Genomic DNA, 20,007 nt, shown 5'->3' on the forward strand with positions numbered 1-20,007 from the left:
GTTCGCAAAAGACTCACATTTCATTGCTACTCAGTCATCTAGATCTTTGTATTTTTGTCTATATTCTGTTTTTTCTCTATCTTGATTTGCTTACAGTTGAATTTTGCCCCGCTTCTGCATAAATGGCTTCAAGTAATTAAGGTTACAAGTGATAATTTTGACCTATTATCTTAAAATGCAGACTGACACAGCATATGATTGGCTAACAAAATATTCCTGTCACATTTGTACATTCGTGTACCTTCTTCAAAGTCAGTCCTCCAAGGTTCATTGTACCATACTGCAAAGTTGCATCATCTATAGATTCTTAAGGTGTTTGCTATTTCGCCCACAGTGCAATTTCAGTGCTTTATTTTCATTGTTTGTCACTTCATGGAAGTACACCTTAGCCATATGTTATCTGCAGCATTAGGCAAATAATGTATACTACATGAATGGGTAAATTACACGTTGATTATAATGTGCCATCACAGGAGGCCTTAATGCCCCTTTCATGATTACTGTACAACCGTTTGTTTTGTAAGAAACATAGGATGATACTCTGTAATTTCACAATGTCTCAGTTCAGTACACAATAACCATCATAGTATTGTAGGAAATACAGTATATGCTGCTCTGACTTTTATTAAGTTTGAGCAAAGTACCAAATAATTTCAAAGAAACATCAGGTAACATATTAAGCACTGTCAATGCAAGCACACATACCACATTGTTCTTCAGTAACTATTACTCTCCAGATACCTCATTTTTTATAGGTTGAGGTAGTTTTTTTACTGATGGCCTTCAACTCCTCAATTTTCACAAATTCTCTTTATTCAAATATCCTCTGTTGTTTGTTTTGAGTGAATGTTGGACTTTTGAAAAACACAAATTCCAACAGAACGAAGTACTTTGCAGGTTACTAAGGCACTCTGTCATGGTATGGTAGTAAATGACAGTTTTTTGACTTTGAGCTATGCCATTTTGCAGTCCTCGAAATTGGTTCTTTGCAGGTACTGAATGAGCAGTCAACAATAAACATAGACCGCATCCTTGGTCGAATGGTTAGTATTACTGCCTTTGGTGCGGAAGGGCCTAGGTTCAATTTTTGTTTACCATCCACTCAGACTTGAGACCAAATGCAGATTTAGTTGAATAAACACGCACCAGCATTATTAGAATTCATCTACTGCCAATAAAGGCAGCAGTGTGAATGGGATTAAGGCCTAATCCCTGAGGCTGTTTGTTCACTATGATCATATTCATATGTTCCACCAGAAAATTATGTGTACAGCAGTTGAATGACTGATAAAAGATAAATAGGATTGATGCTGCAAATGTTTAGTTATCAGATATGTTCTGTCAGTTATGGTCGCCTTCGATATATGATTGAGTCCTCACACATCTGCAGTCATTGCCAGTGTTGTCCGAATATTTCTATGTGTTGTTTTCCATGCCATTACACAGAAGCTCAGTTGTTTTTGTCTTCCATTGGAATGCAAGAATACATCTTTAATGTACTGCCCCTCCATTGTCACTAACTTAATTGAATTTGATGAAACGTGTAGTGAACCACTTTTCAAATAATCCTTGTTGGTCTTCCAAATTCGGTAGATGTCACCTCAATCTGTGTATTTTCTGGTTCAGTCCCTGAAGTATCCTGTGGTCCACTTTCATCGTGTTCTACTGTCTTTTTGGGAAGCAGACGAATTAAGTGCCTTTCATCTTCAGTTCTGTGTTGCCCATTATTCTTAAAGCTGCTGCATTTTCTGAGTTGGTTTTGATGCCTTTTGACAGTTCATAATGCAGTTTGACATACGGCATATTTCCCAGTTGTTTGATTACACCGCCAGTGATCCATTGTGATCCATTTGACGAATTGTTTGAAAAATTTTTAGCGTACACTTGATTACCAACCTGTAACTTTTAAGCTCTTCTTTGGCTTTGCATCTCCTTTTGAGGGAAGGATCAGTGACAATTTCATCCTTGGCCGATAGCCATGAAGTAGTTTGGCTGGTGAGTTTCAGGTACTGGATTTCGAGTTATGCGATAAGTAATCAGCAGTTTTTGTAGAGCATCTTGCTTATTTTCCCCTCCCAATTAGCTTTTCTAGTGGCTTCTTTGAAAGTTCTGACACATTTTTCTGCTCCACCATTTGAAGCAGCATAAAATGGAACTGTAGTAAAGTGTTCTTTCCCATACCTGCCACAAAAAATCTTTGAATTCCTTTGATACAAACTGTGTAAGAGTACCAGGAACTATGACCTTGGGGAAATCCTGTGGCAAAGACTCTCTCGAGTGCTTTTATTGTAGCTTCTGAAGTTGCTGACACCATGTCAAATGCCTAAGGAACTGTGTCCATACATGAACCACAATGTTTCACAGAGTAGTCCAGCATAATCAGTGTGAACTCTTTTCCATGGTTCTGTTGCTTGGAGCCAGGTTTGAAAATCATTTTTGCGGTTTTGTTTTGCCATTTGACGAACACATTGTGAAACAATTTCTTCAATGTCTTTCTCCACTTTTTGCTGTCAGTGATACCTTCTTGCCATTTATTTTATTCTGACAATGTCCCAGTTTCTTCAAAAATTTCTTTTGGTGTATTTTGGTATGATAACCATTGTGAAAGCTGTGTGAAGATTATCGTGGCTAGTGCTGATGGCAGCACTTTGTTAAAATATGGTTGCAAACATTTTTTGTCTTTTGGCAAATAGTGTGGCCATCTGCTTTTCACTTAATGCAGAATCAATTTTAGTGCTGCCTCTTTGCTCATAGCTTCAAAACTTTTCCTACAATCAACTGGAAATTAATTGATCTAAATTAATTTCTTCATAAGTTGCAAGCAGAATTATCCAGATGTATTGATTTTTCATCTGGAGCAGTAGTAGTCTTGATAAGGCATCTGCATTGTAATTTTTTTTTTTTTTTTTTTTTTTTTTTTTTTTTTTTTTTTTTTTTTTTTTTGTGGGCCTGCATCTGATTGATTTCATAGTTGCATTCCATCAGTGTGATTTCTTATCTTTGTAGTTTCTGAGCTACCATTACTGGCAGCAGCTTTGTTTGGATAGAATATTGAAAGCAGATGCTTGTGACCTGTGATCATTTTAAACTTCTTTCATACACTATTGTTGAAATTCCTTCAGCCCATAAATTATAGACAGCACTTTCTTTTCAATCTGGCTGTATCTGGCCTGATGTTCCTTTAGTCTTAGAAGCAAAGGCAATGGGTTTTAATAATCCATCTGAATACTTGAGGCAATACTGCTCTGATTACGTACAAAGAAGCATTGATGGCTAATAAAACAGTCTGAGTTGGTACCAAGTGCACCAATTTAGTTTTCTTGATATTTTTCCTCTTGAGGTTCAAAAATGCTGCTTCTTTTTGCTTGGTGCATTTGAACTGTGCAGTTTTCTTTCAAAGTTGATCCAGTGGTCCAGTGATTTCAGCAAATTCCTTGGTGAATTTGTTATTGTAACGTACTTTTCCAATAAAAAATTATCTTTCGTTGTCCGAGCATTTTAATGTCCCATTTAGTTGGGTGGACCAGACCAGGTGCACAGGCAAATGCTTTAACACTTATTAATGGCTAGTCAATGTCATATACTTGCTCTTGTTAATGGTCTCTGGAGTGAGGGGATCGCCTTCCCAATGGTGTCATTATTCCAGTTTCCAAATCGGGTAAACTGCCTGTTCAGGTAGACAGCTATTGTCCAATCAGTTTAATCACTGCCCTCTCCAAGTTACTCGAGCAGATGGTGAGTCGAAGGCTGTATTGGCGCCTTGAATCCCAGGACCATTTGTCTTTGGTCCAGGGTGGTTTTTACCAAGGCCATTCTATTGCAGATAATTTAGTCTATCTGGAGTCTGTGATCTGAGCTGCTTTTGCCTGACATCAACACCTTGCTGCAATCTTCTTTGGTCCTCAAAAAGCATGTGATACCACATGGCACCACCACATCCTTAACACCTTATGTGAGTGGGGCATCTATGACCTACTCTCAGGTTTTATCTGGAACTTTCTTTCATGTAACATTTATCAGGTACAGGTTTGTGCCTCCCATAGCCCCTCCCGTCTGCAAGAGAATGGGGTATCTCAGTATTCCATTTTGAGTGTCCTCCTGTTAGTGGCAACCAATGGTCTGTGGTGGCTGTGGGACCTAAGGTGTCCCCCTCTTCGAATGCTGATGACTTTTGCATTTATTTTTATTCATCCATGTTGGGTATTGTAGAATGCAGACTGCAGGGGGCAATACACAGAGTGCAATCTAGGGCTGTCACTCAAGGCTTCAAGTTTTCGGCTGCCAAGACTGGAATTATGCATTTCTGTTGTCATATGGTGCAACTCCATCCAATGTAGGGACTCTCATTGGTTTTTGGGACTGGGCTTTGATGCCCAGTTGACTTGGCTTCCCTATCTTCAACTAAAGCAGACATGTGGGTCGCATCTCAACACTGTTCATTGGTTCAGCAATACCTACTGGGGTGTGGGCCACTCTACTCTGCTCTGGCTCTAAAAAGCATTAGTCCAGTCCTGTCTAGATTATGGGAGTCTCGCATATGGCTCTGTGTCACCTCGATGTTACAGATGCTGGACTCGGTACACCATTTTGGGGTACAACTGGCAACTGGTGCCTTTCGGACTAGCCCTGTGATCAACCTGATGGCAGAGGCCATGGTTCCATCACTGTGGGGTCTGCTTCTGCGTTATGCATCCACTGCTTCACAGAGCACCCAAACTACTGTCTCCTCTTTCTAGACATGGAGGTACATCTCCTGCAACGATGACCCAGTTCTGATGTTGCAATTCCATTTGCATCTGGTCCCTTTTTTCAGAACTCTGGCTTTCCCTGTACCACCACTTCGCCCGGCCTGCTCACATACACTCCCATAGTTATCCCTGTCCACAGCTTTGTCTTGACCTATCACAAGGTCTGAAAGACATGGCTCTGCCTAAGGGCCTCCACCACCAATTATTGTCCATTCTAGCCTTGTTTCAGGGTAGGGTAGTAGTTTGTACTGTTGACTGGATGGTTTGCGATCACACTGGCTTTGCTTACATTCATGCGGGATGTAATGAACTCTACGCCTTGCTGGATGTGTTTTAGTAGCCATCTCTCATGCTCTTAATCATATCCGTTCCTGTGCTGGGAGTCCTTTCTCATTTGTAGCAACCCCTTGAGCAGTTTACAAACTTTTGACCGGCATTAACCTCATCATCCCTTGGTCCTGACTTTCCAGGATTCCCATTTTGCCCTCAATGTGGCCACTCAGTGGTCTTTGCCTGGACCCAGGGTCGCGTTGGGATCCCAGAGAATAAACTCGCTTACAGGCTGCCTAAATTGGCTACAGGCAAGCTGCCGCTTAAGATTGATATTTCAGAACTGGACTTGTGATTAACTTTATGCTGCCACATTCTGATGATTTGGAATACGGAATGGCATATTCCTTCACCGAACAAACTATGGGCGATAAAGCAGACCATGAATTTGTGGAGATCCTCCATGTGAACCTCACACAATGTCTCCATCTTCATTTGCCCGCTCAGCATTGGCCATATTTGGCTGACTCACGGTCATTTCCTCTGTTGCGAGGACCCACCCCACTCTCGTTCTGGTGCTATTTGCCAGTGGTCCACATTTTGCTGGACTGTTCTAATCTACCCGCCCTGTGGCATACTCTTAATCTTCCTAACTCACTACGCCGGGTGTTGGCGGACGATGCCTCTGTGGCTGACATGGTTTTACAGTTTATTTGTGAAGGGGACTTTCATCACTCTACCTATCGGAGGGCACCTCAGCCTCATTGGCCCATTGAGGACTTGGCAGGATGGCCTATTACCTCCTCTGCCCTGACCAGTCAATGGCCCAGCATTCACCTTATCTGTTCTTTTGTTCTTCTTCCCCCTTTCACATGCTCTGTTTTACTTGGTGTTCTTCCTATGTTTACTTGGTGTTCTTCCTATGTTTACTTGGTGTTCTTCGTGTGTTTTCCTGTGCTTCTCTCGCCCTGTCCAAATGTCACTAGTCTTTTCTGTGTATTGTTGAGTGGTGTGTGTGTGTGTGTGTGTGTGTGTGTGTGTGTGTGTGTGTGTGTGTGTGTGTGTGTGTGTGTGTTGAGGGGGGGAGAGAGAATGTCCCCAATCATGCTCTCAGGAGGGCCTCTGGGAGACCTTGGGAGTTTTCTTTCTGTAGGTTTTATGTGCTATGCCTTTCTTTGGGTTGCAGTTTTGGTAACTTGCTTATTCCAGGTAAGAGGAACTGATCACATCATAGTTTGGTCCCTTTAATCATTAAACCAACCAACCAACAATCCAGTCAGTGGTTTGCATAGCTTTCTGTCTGTTAAAGTTTGTGGCTGTCTCCTATGTTGAAAAATTGTATGATGTTATCTTTCAGCAAGATAAACAAGACTGTGTTTTGCCCATTATGTTGTGACTCATCTCCTTACAGAGGAGTATTTAACTGTTGCCTCGGTGGCCAGCACATTCTCCAGTTCCTTCAGACTATTGAAAACATGGGCATGGGTTGATGAGAGAGTGGCTCGCTGTCAGTCGCCATCAGAAGTAAAATTTCGTTGTTTGTGCCCTTCCTAGAGTTGCAGTTTGAATGGCCAGTATTGCAGGAACACAGTCTGGTAAGTAAGTGTGTGGTCAGCATTACATACAAATAGCAAAAGATATTGCCTTAGTTCTTTCTCAGCCAAATAGAGATTATCTTTGTCCATTATGCAATGTCCATAAAGCATTAGTTTACTTTGAATTCTTGACTGAGATACATAAGAAGAGACATGACTGCAGCTTCCACATTGTGTTTTGAGGCTGTCAGCAGCCATCCCAAAGGTTTGAAAATGAGTCATTCCATGGCATCTACATATATGGGGAAATCAGTCATTTTCACAAGAAGTGGGTAACATGCTGTGAATTGGTTAAAAACATAGATGACTTTGAAGAATGTGGTTCGATTGGTAAAGTGACTCCAAAAGTGGGAAAAATGATTGAAGCCTTTTTTGGGAAACCCATTAACGCTTCATGAAGTACAAAGCAACATGAAGTACAAAGCAAAATACACTTTGAAACAGCTGATAACTCAGATTCGACACATTTGGAGGTCTCTTCTATGTGGAAAACATGCTTCATGGGTGCCAAGCAATTATTGATGCTAAGGGTGTCTGGATGTATCATTAATTGTAATTGCATATTTCTTTTTTCATATGTGATGTATGTTTATGTTTTAGTTTGTTGTCAAATATATTTTTCTGCTGATTATTCTGACCACAATCTTTCTTACCAGATTATAGACCTGGCAGACCAGTGGAAGTCACAAAACAGGAGTATTTTATTTGGTTGTATTCTTAACTCTTAAATCAGTTGGGCTTATTTGAAATGTGCATCACAGGAGGCAAATTGTTCAAGTAATTGCTAATGCTTTACTAAAACTGCAATGTGGCTCCAGTGGCAAATTGTACACACTGGAATAAACAACGATAAACGACATTAGGACTGATGGTCCCCCTTTCATCCGTGTCTCTTACATTTCTTTATTCAGTGTGATTGACCTCAGTGCTACACTGCACCATCAGACACACAGTTGCAATAACTGGATCTAATCCAGCTGTCCTTCTTGCCATTACAAGGGGTAAAATTCAAACACTGTCTGCAGATCTGTTCGTGTATGGAGAGTTTGGTACGCACATCAAAGCAACAGCTGATACAAATATTTGAATTCGGACCACTTTTTGTTTGATGTGTCCAGTGAGGCCTGTGGATGTTGGTTTAGTTTTATCCCATACAATGGGAGGATGGGAAGCTGGTTTGGATCCAGTTATTGTCAATTTGTCAATTTCTGAAGACAGTGTAGCAGTGGCGAGACCAATTACATTGAATAAAGAAATTTAAGAGCCACTGTAGCAGTGAAACCACTTGCACTGAATGAAGAAATTTAGAACACACACTGAAGGTGATACCATCAATCCTCACATACTGACCAGATGTCTTCTTGCTTCCCATAGATGAATGTAAGTTAAAATAATTGTCTTGTAATACTAGACTGTGTCAAAGATTTTTCATAACACTGTATTAGTATTGTCTAGTTGTTAATGTAATAGTCTTGCAGTGTGTTAACTATATTAAATATTTAAATTTTCCTTGGAAATGATCAGTCTTGAATGATGTACAATTTACTTTCTACAGTATGAGCAGCAGTGCTATGTTACTCAAACTATCATGTAACCATTACTACATTGGTTTTGGTATGGTTAAGGCATTAATGTCAGTATCTCAATTTTTCCGTTTCATAGATGTAGACTCAGAAATCTGTTGCTGCTGACCTGAGTGGTGGTGTTTGTTATGTATTGATTTTAATTTACAGCAGTAGTTCACCTGTTGCTTTAGCATAGTGTGTGACCATAATTGTTATGATGAGATGTAAGAAATGGTCTCAGTATTGTCTACAAGCAGAAGGCTACTTAAAAATGGAAATTAACACCTTACTGTTTCTGTAATAGGCAGTAAAGGGCAAAAACAAGGAGAGTTTTCAAAAGGACTAAAGTAATGGGATTCACATGTGAGCAGCAGGGGGAGGGGGAGGGGGAATAAGGTGGTAATAATGGAAAAGTGCATTGAAGATATACACCAATTGAAACATGAGGTTGTATTTGACCTGCAGGTAGCAAAGGCAGACAGATTACTACAATCTTCAATATACTGTCATTTAAAATGATAAAATATATAAAGGGGGCAAGAGGGCACAGGATTCAGTAGCAGATGTAAACAGAACTATTGACTAAATGATATTTTCAAAAATGAATGATGATGAAATGAGGAAAAAAACAAAAGCTGAACAACAATGTCACCTCAGTGCACACAGTAAACACAAGTACCCACTTGACGTTCAAATGTATGAAGGTTTGAGATGAATTGTGCAATTTTCTTTCTTTTTTTTTTTTTTGTATAATAAGCGTACAGTCAGTACACAGCATTTCAATTTAATGATAACTGATAACATAGCTTTCATATTATGTGCAGTTGGAGTGGACAAAAGTTGCTAATTAATATTGCAGTTTTTATGACAGTTAAATTATTATCAAGAATTCCAGGTTCTTTAAAGTGTCTGCACCTGATACCAACTTATGATCTGTGAAAAAAAGCCAAGGTTGTCATGAGTGGAGTACTGTATAAACACAATGAAAGTAATCCACAAAGTCAGTGTCCAAAGCAGGTTGAAACCTGAATAGCAATTGGGCTAGACTTAAACAAGTTTGTGCAGCATACAGTACTCGACTGGGACTGCAGCCTCTCGGCTAGAGCCAAACCACAATGGTGGAGACCATGCGATCCAGTAATTGTGCCTGCCCAGGTCTAACTGTAGTCCCTCCGTTTCACTATCAGTCACTTTCACTGGCGGGGATATTAAATTCTTTTTACAGTATTTGGATGGTGGAAGAGTTTGTGAATGCTATTACTTGAATTTTCTTTGATGGTTACAGTTACGGAAACACTACAGTACACCAGAGTTCCCACCAAAACGTGTGCGCAGCTCACACGCAAAGGTACTGCAACGACGGCAGCAGTCCCTGGAGCGGTACCTCCGTGCCATGCTGGCAGCAGATCAATCGAGTCGCTCTCAGGTTCTTACATTTTTAGGTGTACCACAGGAAGAGCAGTTTGGGTGAGTTTCACATGGCAAATTTATCCAAGCATTAAATTTTGTTTTTTCTTTTAACTCTGTTCATTTTGTGCATAGCAAACAGGAAAATTTTCAGTCACAAAAAAATTGGAGAGATAGATTGAGATTGTGTAACACTCCACACATATTCTCATATTTAGTTTATGCTATCAATTTCAGGGCTGTAAAACTCCATCACATGTTTAGACAGCTATCCAAATCAAAATAACCTGTGTTCAGTATGCTCAGTTGTGCAGTCAACACCACCCAGTAGTTGCAAATAGGGCTCAGATATTAATGACCTAAAATCACGAAACATGCAAGAATTAAAACCTAAAATTTATATACGACCCTAAAAATAAAATGTCTTCATGTAAGTTTCTGTATTCTGACATAAATGTCGTAAAGGAATGTGACTATATTATAAGTTAAATGTTTGTTTGATACTACAGTAGTGAAGCCATAGTCACAGTACATCAAATTTTCCTTTAAAAATGGATTACATTACCGGTTTTAACGAACTAAGTCATCATTTTCAAATGTAAAACATCAGTTGGAGAAAATATAATGGAAATTATGACCATACATCTTACAACAAAATAATGAGACCAGGCAACCAAGGCAATGGTGGCGCAACCAAGTCACTAAAAGTTATGCCCATGTCTGCCCAACCGTTCATTCCATGTTCTAATGTAGAACAGATAAAAACTACAACAGGGTAAAAGTTGCCAAAAATTCTTGCAATGTGTACTGCTGTGACACAATGATCGTATGGCTGATATAAATTCACAAATCTGAAAATTAAACACTTACGAGGTGTGTTCAAAACATAGGGTGACTTTATATTTTTATGTGAAACTATTTATTTATTTATCAATATTCATGCTGTCCCCTTCAAAATAATCCCCCCTCAGATACAATACGCTGGTACCCAATGCCGCTTCCAATCCTTGAAGCGCTTCTCATAAGCACTTATTGGTACAGCCTTAAGTACTTCCAGCGATGCAGGTTTGTTTCCTCTCATTGAAAATCTTCATCATCTCATGTCTCTTCAGTCTGGGAACAGGAAAAAGTCGCAGGGGGCAAATCCAGTGAATATGGTGGCTGAGGAATGATTGTCGTGTTGCTTTTGGCCAAAAACTGTCTCACAAGCAACGATGAATGAGCAGATGCATTGTTGTGATGCAAACGCCATGAATTGTTTTTTCCAGAATTCTGGACTTCTTTTGCATATTGGTTCTCGCAAACGGTGCATAAAGTCAAGGTAATACTCCTTATTGACTGTGCAACTTTGAGGTAAAAATTCATGCTGTGCAACACCACAGTAATTGAAATAAACAGTAAGCAAAACTGTGACATTTGATCGAACTTTGTGTGCTTTTTTCGGTCTTGGCTCTCTGGCATACTTCCATTGGGACGACTGGGCTTTCGTTTCGACGTCATAACCATAAACCCGTGTTTCGTCACCAGTTATGACCCTTTTGAGCAAATCAGGATCATCATTGACATCATTCAAGAGCTCTTGAGCAATGCTTATGTGACGGTTCTTTTGATCAAAATTGCGAAGTTTTGGAACAATCTTTGCTGGCTTCAACATTATCATCTGTTGTTGATGTGGTGGGGTGTCCAGAGCAAGGTTTATCATTGGCATCTTCTCGGCCATCTTGGAAGAGCTTCTACCACTTGTAAACATTTTTTTTATTTAGTGCAGGTTCACCATATGCCATTATCAACATTTCAAGTGTTTTAGAGCATTTGATTCCATTATCACCCAAAATTGGATGCAAATTCTTTGCACCATTTTTTATAATAATAAAAATATCACCGAGCACACTAAAACGTGTCTAACCTTTCTATCTGTCAAAAACAAACACAGTATGCTGTACACTTGATACTGTGTGCCAGCTGTGCACCAATAAAAAAAAAAAAAATATCGATAATAGTATGTATGTTGCCCATGCAATTTGAAAAAGTCACTTTACTTTTTGAACAGCCCTCGTGTATGTATATTTAAACATGATCATGGTGCAAACTCCCAAGAAATACACACACATAATGTCACAGTAAGTATATCAAGCACAGCAAGCTTCCATATGGAAGCAGCACACAGTTTTGTTATGTTCCATAAAAAGAATCTCAAAACACTCTGTACTCTCATGTAGGACTGACACACTACTAAAAAAAAAAAAAATTCTTTTTTTGCAGATCATAGTAAAATTTAGTGCTGCATTCCATATGGAAGCTTTCTGTGCTTGATACACTTACGGTGAGGCTATTATATGTGTGTATCTCATGGGAGGCTGTGCCATGATGATGATTAAATATACATACATGTGTTTAATTTTCAGGCTTGTGAATTTATATCAGCCATACAATCTATCGTTGTGTCACAGCAGGACATACTGCAAGAATCTTTGGCAATTTTTACCCTGGTGTAGTTTTTATCTAGTCTACATTAGGACATGGAATGAACGGTTGGGCAAGCATGGTCACAGATTGTAGTAACTTTGTTGTGCCTCCATTGCCTCAGTTGCCTGGTCTCATTATTTTTCATAATTGTTGTGAGATGTTTGGTCACAATTCCCATTATATAGTCCCTAACTGATGTTTTACATTTGAAAATGGTGATGTAGTTTGTTGAAGCTGGTAATATAACCCCCTCACCCCCCCTCTTTTTTAAAGAAAAAAATTTATGTGCTGCGACAATGACTTCACTATTGTAGTGTCAAATAAACTGTTTGCGGTGTTTGAAACTGAATAGCACTCATTTTTGAAATGACTGCATATGTCAGAAAAAAATCGAGTAGTACACTGAAAACAATATCACATATCCAAACAATAAAACCACATTTTTACTACTGAACACCAGTTGTTTAAAGTATTCCAAATTAGTTAACACATCCTGTCAATCTTCAGTTTCTGCAGAGTTGCTTCAGATCACAAAGTGAATTTTCAGATTTTCCATTGTCCAAGTTCTACGGTTGTTGCCAAGGATAGTTCTGTACCTGGAAAACCTCCTATCCACACCGCAGCATGTCACTGGAGTGTATTTGAGGGCGGTGAGATCACTGCGGGCCAACTTTTGTTCATTGTCTTCAACTGTTGTGGCATTCTCAGAGAGACTGTCACTAATTTTGCACGTTGTAGAATATCCAGGATTCCACTGGAGAACACATCACAGTGTGTTCACTTAATCAGCCACATGACCATAAACTCGGTCCAACTCACCGTGCATGTCACACAATATCCAGGGTGTCACTCAGATGAGTGCCAACAGCTTCCAGATGTGTGATCGCTTTTGATACCACTGAAAAATCTGCATTGCTCTATGTCGAGTTTCCAGGTAAGGTATCTCTAAAGACCTCTTTCGCAGTTTTGATAGCACTTAATTAATCGCTATTGAGCTTACGAAAGATTGCCTCCATTTTGATGCAGTTGGTGCTGTAATACTCAGCAGTGTTAATCCAAGAATCCCATCATGTAAGAACCAGCTGAAGGGGATTGAGGATGGGGCAGGGGGCAATGAAAGTGCTCGTTCCTTGAATTTGTGTGCCATAGTGGAGCCTTCACATAGATTTTTTTGCTACAGGAAATGAATTTGTCCATATCAGGGTAATATGATTGCACCTATTCTGCGACTCTGTAACGCAGGTGGAAGATAAGTGATGTACACCTGCCCTGTCTTCCCAGAATAGAAGAATATACAAGAGATTAAAGACAGCCAACGCATCTCCTTTTCTGATGCGAATAAGGTGTATAAGGCCACACTGCCACCCAATTTTATGAAATTATTTGCCTCAGCTTGTAAGCAGCCTATACAGAAAACTAGTGTTGGCATCCAGACTTTGAAAGCTGAGCAGAGCTCATCAGCCTGCACCCATAAATGCAGCTATGAGCCTGCACCACTAGTGCAGCAACGAAGTCTTCCTATCACTGAAATAATGGTGATTGCTGAAACTGATGTCGAAAAGGGTAACACACCCTTGTGACAGTCATTAGAAGAGAAACAGCAACTGGTTTCTGTTAAAACCAGACTCGCCCTTATCTGCAGGATCCAAGCTGGGGACAAAAACCAACAGGCATAAACGATTAGGGCTGAAGCCATCAGCCCATGCAATCTAGGTCCTATGTGATGCACGAGATGACTGTATTATTGATGGTATGGACATCATCGTCCACCTGAGGGAACCGACAGGTCTCTTCAAGTTACCTCCCTCCGATGCAGTCTCCCTACCATTAAGGAATAATAAGGGGAAAGAATATGAAACCCTTACCATGAAGATGGCTTCGATACTTCTGTAATTTGAAAGGGTTTAGGACACATGTGGCAGAGCAACGTCTACTAGTTAAGGGTAGATCAGTGTCTCTCTCTTTCTTCAGGAGACACACTTTAAATTATCTGACATCCTTGAACTACATGGCTACATTGTTCTCAAAAATGATGACCATAGTGGAGAGAGCGAGCTAGAGGAGGAATGGCAATTTTTGTAAACACCTACCACTCCTCACTACTCTCATGTTCATCTAGCTTGCAAACAGTTGTTATCAGTGCATATGTGTCATTGGTTGTAATATGTTCACTCTACGTGCCCCGACATGATGCTAGATGAAGGTGCTCTAAGTGACCTTACTCATCTCTCTCACCCCTTCATCCTCTGTCGTAATTTTTAGTGTGCTTTTGAGCAACTGCAACAACATGCCCCAGGAGTAGAGAAATAGAGAGGAGTAGAATGTCTTCTCATGTCCTCATGTGGTTGTTTATTGAACATGGGGCAGAGCACACCCTTCAGCACTGCAACAGTGTTGTTCACTGCTATAGATCTCTAGGGATGCTTCACAGCACTTGAACACACTGCTCAGTAGGAAGTGGTCAATGATTTGCACTCAAGTGATCACTTCCTGATATGGAGTGACCTGCCAGACAGTGGTGCCTCTAGGAAAGCTGCTTCAGTGGGTGCTCAGTAGTGCAGACTGGACACTTCACAGCTGACTTGCTTTTTTTGAACTCTGTGCAGTGTCCAGGAGTTGGTGAATCATATTACCCATGATCCACTGCACCACTGAAGCCTCCATTCTGCAGCCTTCAGGCCATTTGAAAATTCAGCCTGTCCCTTGTGTGGAATAATAAATGCTGCTCTGCAATCGGACCAGGGGTTCAGTTGCTGACCAAGTGAGAGGCCATTGGGGTGATTCCTTGAGGAGGGAGATGCCTAGTGGCTGCCGTAATGGGGAATGGGTGTCTCCAGACCAACCCACAAGACATCCGAACAAAATCACCTGGGGGAAAGACGGCGTAGTTCTCAGATTTATTCAATTTAGTGTTACAAACACCAGTTCAACATAATAAAGGTTCATTGGCAGATGCACAGTCATTTACAATTACTAAATCAGTTTTACAACTATTAACTATTAATTTATGCTACACATATTCATAAAGCATTCAGATATTTAAAAACAATGATACGAGGGTAATCCCAACAGTAAGGTCTCCTATTTTTTTATAAGTGCATAGACCTGTTTATTTCTACAATGCTTTACATCAATTTACAGCTTGAACATTTAGCTATTTTTCGACATAAACACCATTTCTGTCGATGCATTTTTGTTGACGCTGTGGCAGTTTTTGTATGCTTATGTCATACTAGTTCATCGCCATGCTGTTCAGAAAGTTATGAACCTCTTCTTTCACCTTGTTGTCGGAGCTGAATCGCTTTCCGGCCAAATGTTCTTTTAACCTAGGGAACAAGTTATAGTCAGTGGGCACCAAGTCAGGACTATACGGTGGGTGGGTGATTATGTTCGACTGAAACTGTCGCAGGAGAGAAACAGTTTGCCGAGCGATGTGTGGGCCAGCATTGTCATGGAGAATGTGCACACCCTTGCTCAACATTCCTCTTCTCTGGTTCTGAATTGCCCGTTTGAGTTTTTTCAGAGTCTTACAGTACCTGTCAGTGTTAATTGTGGTCCCGGCGATTCAGCTTCAATGAAGAGGTGAAAGAAGAGGTTCAAAACTTTCTAAACAGTTGGCGGTGAGCTGGTATGACATGGACATACAAAAACTGCAACAGCATCTACAAAAATGCATCGACAGAAATGGTGATTATGTCAAAAAATAGCTAAATGTTCAAGCTGTAAGCTGATGTAAACCATTGTAGAAATAAACAGGTCTGTGTACTTATAAAAAAATACGGGACCTTTCTTTTGGGATTACCCCCATAGTAACACAGTTTCACTGGCTGCATTTACCAACCAGTATTGAGTGTCATATTATTAATATTTAAAAACACAGTATATTCAAGAAAAATTTTAAATTTTTATTGTAAAATTAGGTAACTTGATGTTACATAACATCAATAGTTAAATGTTTTGTCCAGTATTCTTTGTTTGTTGAGGTCTCCTCAGTGTTTTGTTCCTCCTCGAGCCTTGCAACAAGTCATCAATTGCAACTGACATTTTGATAGTTGGAGGAACAGGCAGAGAAGAGAGACTTCATTTCTTCCACCAAGAAGTCTGTGCACATTATCTTCAACAGTTCACATTCTGTATTAAACTGTCCTGCATTTCAGATGGGGGACATGGTTCTTACTTTTAAAGATACCACAAGGTTTCTGGGCCTCAAATTTGACTCTCAATTTTCATGGTTGCCACAGCTTAAGGATCTTAACAGATGGCCCTTAAAAGCCCTCAGCATTTTAAAATGTCTTAGCCATAATTTATGGAGAACATACCGAACTTGTCTGCTCCAGTTTTACAAGGCCTTGGTGCGATCTTGGCTTGATTGTGGGTGCACAGTGTAGGGTCTGCATGACCTTCTTATTTTAAAATGTCGGACATGGTGCACCATGAAAAAATTTGACTGGCCACTGGGGCTTTTTGGACCAGTTTCATACTGAGTCTTTGTGCTGAGGCTAGCGAGCTGCCTCTTCGCATCAGGCAATGACTCCTTGTTGTGCAACAGGCCTATAAAACACTGTCCATGCCATACACACCTACACAACATTTAATTGCTCAGTCACAAATGGAAAGGGTTTTCCATAATTGACAGTGAGCAATTAGGTCCTACAGGGTTCAGGGGAAGAGTTGCCTTTTAGAAATGGGTGTGACCTGTTGGAATGTTTTATGCTAAGATTGGAGCAGAGGCTCAGTATTATTTTGAACTTGTTGAATTATAAGGCAGATTACACTCCAGTTTTTGTGTTTCAATCTCTCTCTCTCTCTCTCTCTCTCTCTCTCTCTCTCTCTCTCTCTCTCTCTTTTTAAAAAGGCTTTAGATAGACATCACAGTTTTAAAGTTGTGTACACTGATGACTCCAAACACAGGACTCCCTAGACTGTTCAGTAACACTCTCTGACTGTGTCTTCAGGGTTCATCTTCCCCTTCAACATGCTGTACTTACTACAGAGCTCCATGCAGTCCTAAAGGCACTGTAGTAAGTGAATGGTCTCATAGCAAACAATTTCTCATCTACTCCAATTCCTTTAGTGCCCTGCAATCTTTGCAGCACATGTGCCCTGCAGAGAAAATGGTCTAGCTCGTACATGACTGGCTGCATATTCCTCATCAGTGAGAGGAGCAGCTGTCATTCTGCTGGGTACCAGGACATGTGGGAATCTTAGGTCATAAGCAGGCCTCCCAAGGAGGCCTGCAGGAAACATGATGTGCTATTATTCCCCTGCAGGCTGTCATTTTGCTAGTGAGTCAGAGATCCATACATTTGTGGGGGAAGGGAGGGGGGGGGGGGGGGGAGCAACTGGCAGCTATAGTTGGTGAAACCAACTTTCTTGCTGTGGCATTCCACATGCCGGTCACTTGGGCGGGATGAAGGGTCTCTGATCCTTCTCCGAATTGGGCCCTGCCCTCTTACACATGGCTTCCTATTCTTACTCAGGTAAGAGGAAACCACCCCCACTCCCAACCTGCCCTGTGTTGCGGTACCTGTGGCATGCAAATCACTGTCTTGTTTGTAACAGTTTCATAAGGGCACTAAAGACCTAGCTTTTTGCACCCAGACCACTATACAGGTTGGGATATGTAAGATGCAACACTCCTTTTATTTTGTGAATGATTTTTTAGATATCAAAATGATATTACACTAAGGGGCCATGTACTCGGTATATGATAGTCTTAACTATTGTCTCAATCAAGATACTGAAGCAAGTATGACTTTTTAAAATTAGAATTATATAAATTTTTAATGGCATCTGAAATCACTTGAAAAGATGAGTACAGTGATGTAATGCTTGTTAATGTTGAGGTTGTTACTCTCTGCAAAAGAATCTGAGGAATACTGTAAAATTCAAAGGCAAGTCTACCAGAATTGGCTAGTGTGTTGTATAGACTCTCATACCAGGCTAGATTGTTGTATCGAGCCTTTTGACTCTTTACTTGTCTGCACCTCAGAACTAGCAGAAACTGTCTCATCTGTCAACAGGTCATTACCGCTTCCACATTCCTTTGCTGCAGACATGTACACTTATGAGGAGAAGTTAGACATGCTACTTTTATACGGCAAATGGTGGCAGAGACATATTATCAAGGAGTGTGGGATCAGCCAGAGGAGTGTCATTTACATCAATCATTGACATAAATTCCACCCATATCGTCTGTTGCTACTTTAATCACTCAGAGGACGTGATTTTGAAAGTCTTATAGAATTTTGTTGGTTTGCTGTGCACTACTTTGGAGGTAACACTACATTTTTCCTATATGTGCTCTTTATCACAAAGCAACATCCACAAACTGTGGTAACATAAATTTACGTAACATTCAGTCCTGGGCAGCAGAAATCCACACTGCTTAGTCAGGCACAACAACAATCACCATGAAGCCTAAACCTTTGATGTGGCATTGTAATAAATTCCATGTGACATCATAATAAATTCTATTGTGGGACCTTACTGTGTCCATGGGATGTTAAATGGAAATAGCTATGCATACATCCTTGTGTACTTTCTGTCTGTTCTTCTAAAAGAGGTACCCTGGATAAGCAACAGTGTATTTAATTCACACCTGATGGCTGCCCAGCTCACTCTTCTCATCTTGCACTGCAAATACTGAGTAAAAAGTTCACTGGCCATTGGATAATATGGTGTGTTGCAGTACAATGGCTAGCCAGGTATCTTGATTTGACTTCCCTTGATTTCTTTCTGTGGGGATCTCTGAAAGATACATTCATGAAGCCCCAACTAAACGTGCAATGAAGTATCATGTAATGTACTTTCATCTGTTCATCTCTCATGAATGGTAATTGAAAGTGTGCCTTGCAGTCAGTGGCAAACAATTTGAGTACCCATTTAAGTAAGTTGTAATAGTATATTTTGTCACGAAAAGTATTTATTTTGTGTGTGACATGTTGCCAGTAATCCCAGATAAATTGTTTAGTTTATTTAAATTGTATTCCATCTAATCACAGTTTTGACAAATATTTATGGACACATTTGTCTGACAGCATGTGGTTCACTTTCAGAAGCATTCAGGCATGTCCAGACAAAGAATTTTTTTTAAATCAAAGAAAGCAGTACAGCTGTTTATCATTATGAAGTATGGATTCCAACATTTCTACTTTGGCTTTGACAAGTAAGTGCAACTGGGAGGATTTGAATAGAAAAGTGCCTGACAAAACTATAGTTGTTTCCACAAAAACATGAAAACTTTATACACATTTGATTAGTGCACCAGAAGCATATGCCATAGTTCCATATATAAAAATTATAGCTGACCCCGTATCTGTGTCGTACAGGAAATGAGTTTTATCTTAACAAGCATAGGCCCATCTTGCTGTGTGTGATGGAACCTTGCATTAAAATTCTGCTTGGCAGTGTTTACACCTTCTATAACTGTCTCTTTGCTTTCTAAATTTAGTACATTTCTCTGATTCTTTTGTGAAGAGTTTCAAGGGCAGTGTTAACAAGTATTCATACGCCTCTTTGCAAGCTCTTCTGGATGCCCGTAAAAATGGTATATCAGTCTATAAAAAAAAATCTTACTTGCTTCAATATTGCAACCTACATAAGTGTGAATACACTGTATCACATACCAAAAACCTCAATTTGATATGTGGAACTGTTCCAAAAATAAGTAAATAAATAAATAAAGTAAAAAATAAAGGGCATTACGTCTTATGTGACTCGCTCTGTATCATCACCACCACCACCATCACCATCATTATTGTGTGTTCATTTTAAGTCTCAGAACAATTCTGACTGCTTTGACATTTCCTTGTAATTAAGCATTTAAAACATTTCAGTAAACAGTGTTCAATGTTTTCTGCCTATGGTCTTGCCCAGCGTACCCAGGGGATGGGAATGAAGTGGTGCAAATGGAAAGACAGTTGTAGCAGGACTCGTCTAGAGCAGTACATTTGC

General features: G+C 40.1%; 1 protein-coding gene across 4 annotated transcripts in view; it reads left to right on the forward strand.

The window, feature by feature from the left end:
• LOC126262649 (sorting nexin-24-like) overlaps positions 1-20,007 on the forward strand; it is a 67,583-nt gene that overhangs the window by 45,525 nt on the left and 2,051 nt on the right. For all 4 annotated transcript variants that reach the window (XM_049959414.1, XM_049959415.1, XM_049959413.1 and 1 more), the window contains exon 4: positions 9,464-9,645. In XM_049959414.1, coding sequence (XP_049815371.1) covers positions 9,464-9,645 — 182 coding nt within the window. The remainder of the gene's footprint in view (positions 1-9,463; positions 9,646-20,007) is intronic.

Source organism: Schistocerca nitens, chromosome 6, assembly GCF_023898315.1.
Source record: "Schistocerca nitens isolate TAMUIC-IGC-003100 chromosome 6, iqSchNite1.1, whole genome shotgun sequence".
Lineage (NCBI taxonomy): Eukaryota > Metazoa > Arthropoda > Insecta > Orthoptera > Acrididae > Schistocerca > Schistocerca nitens.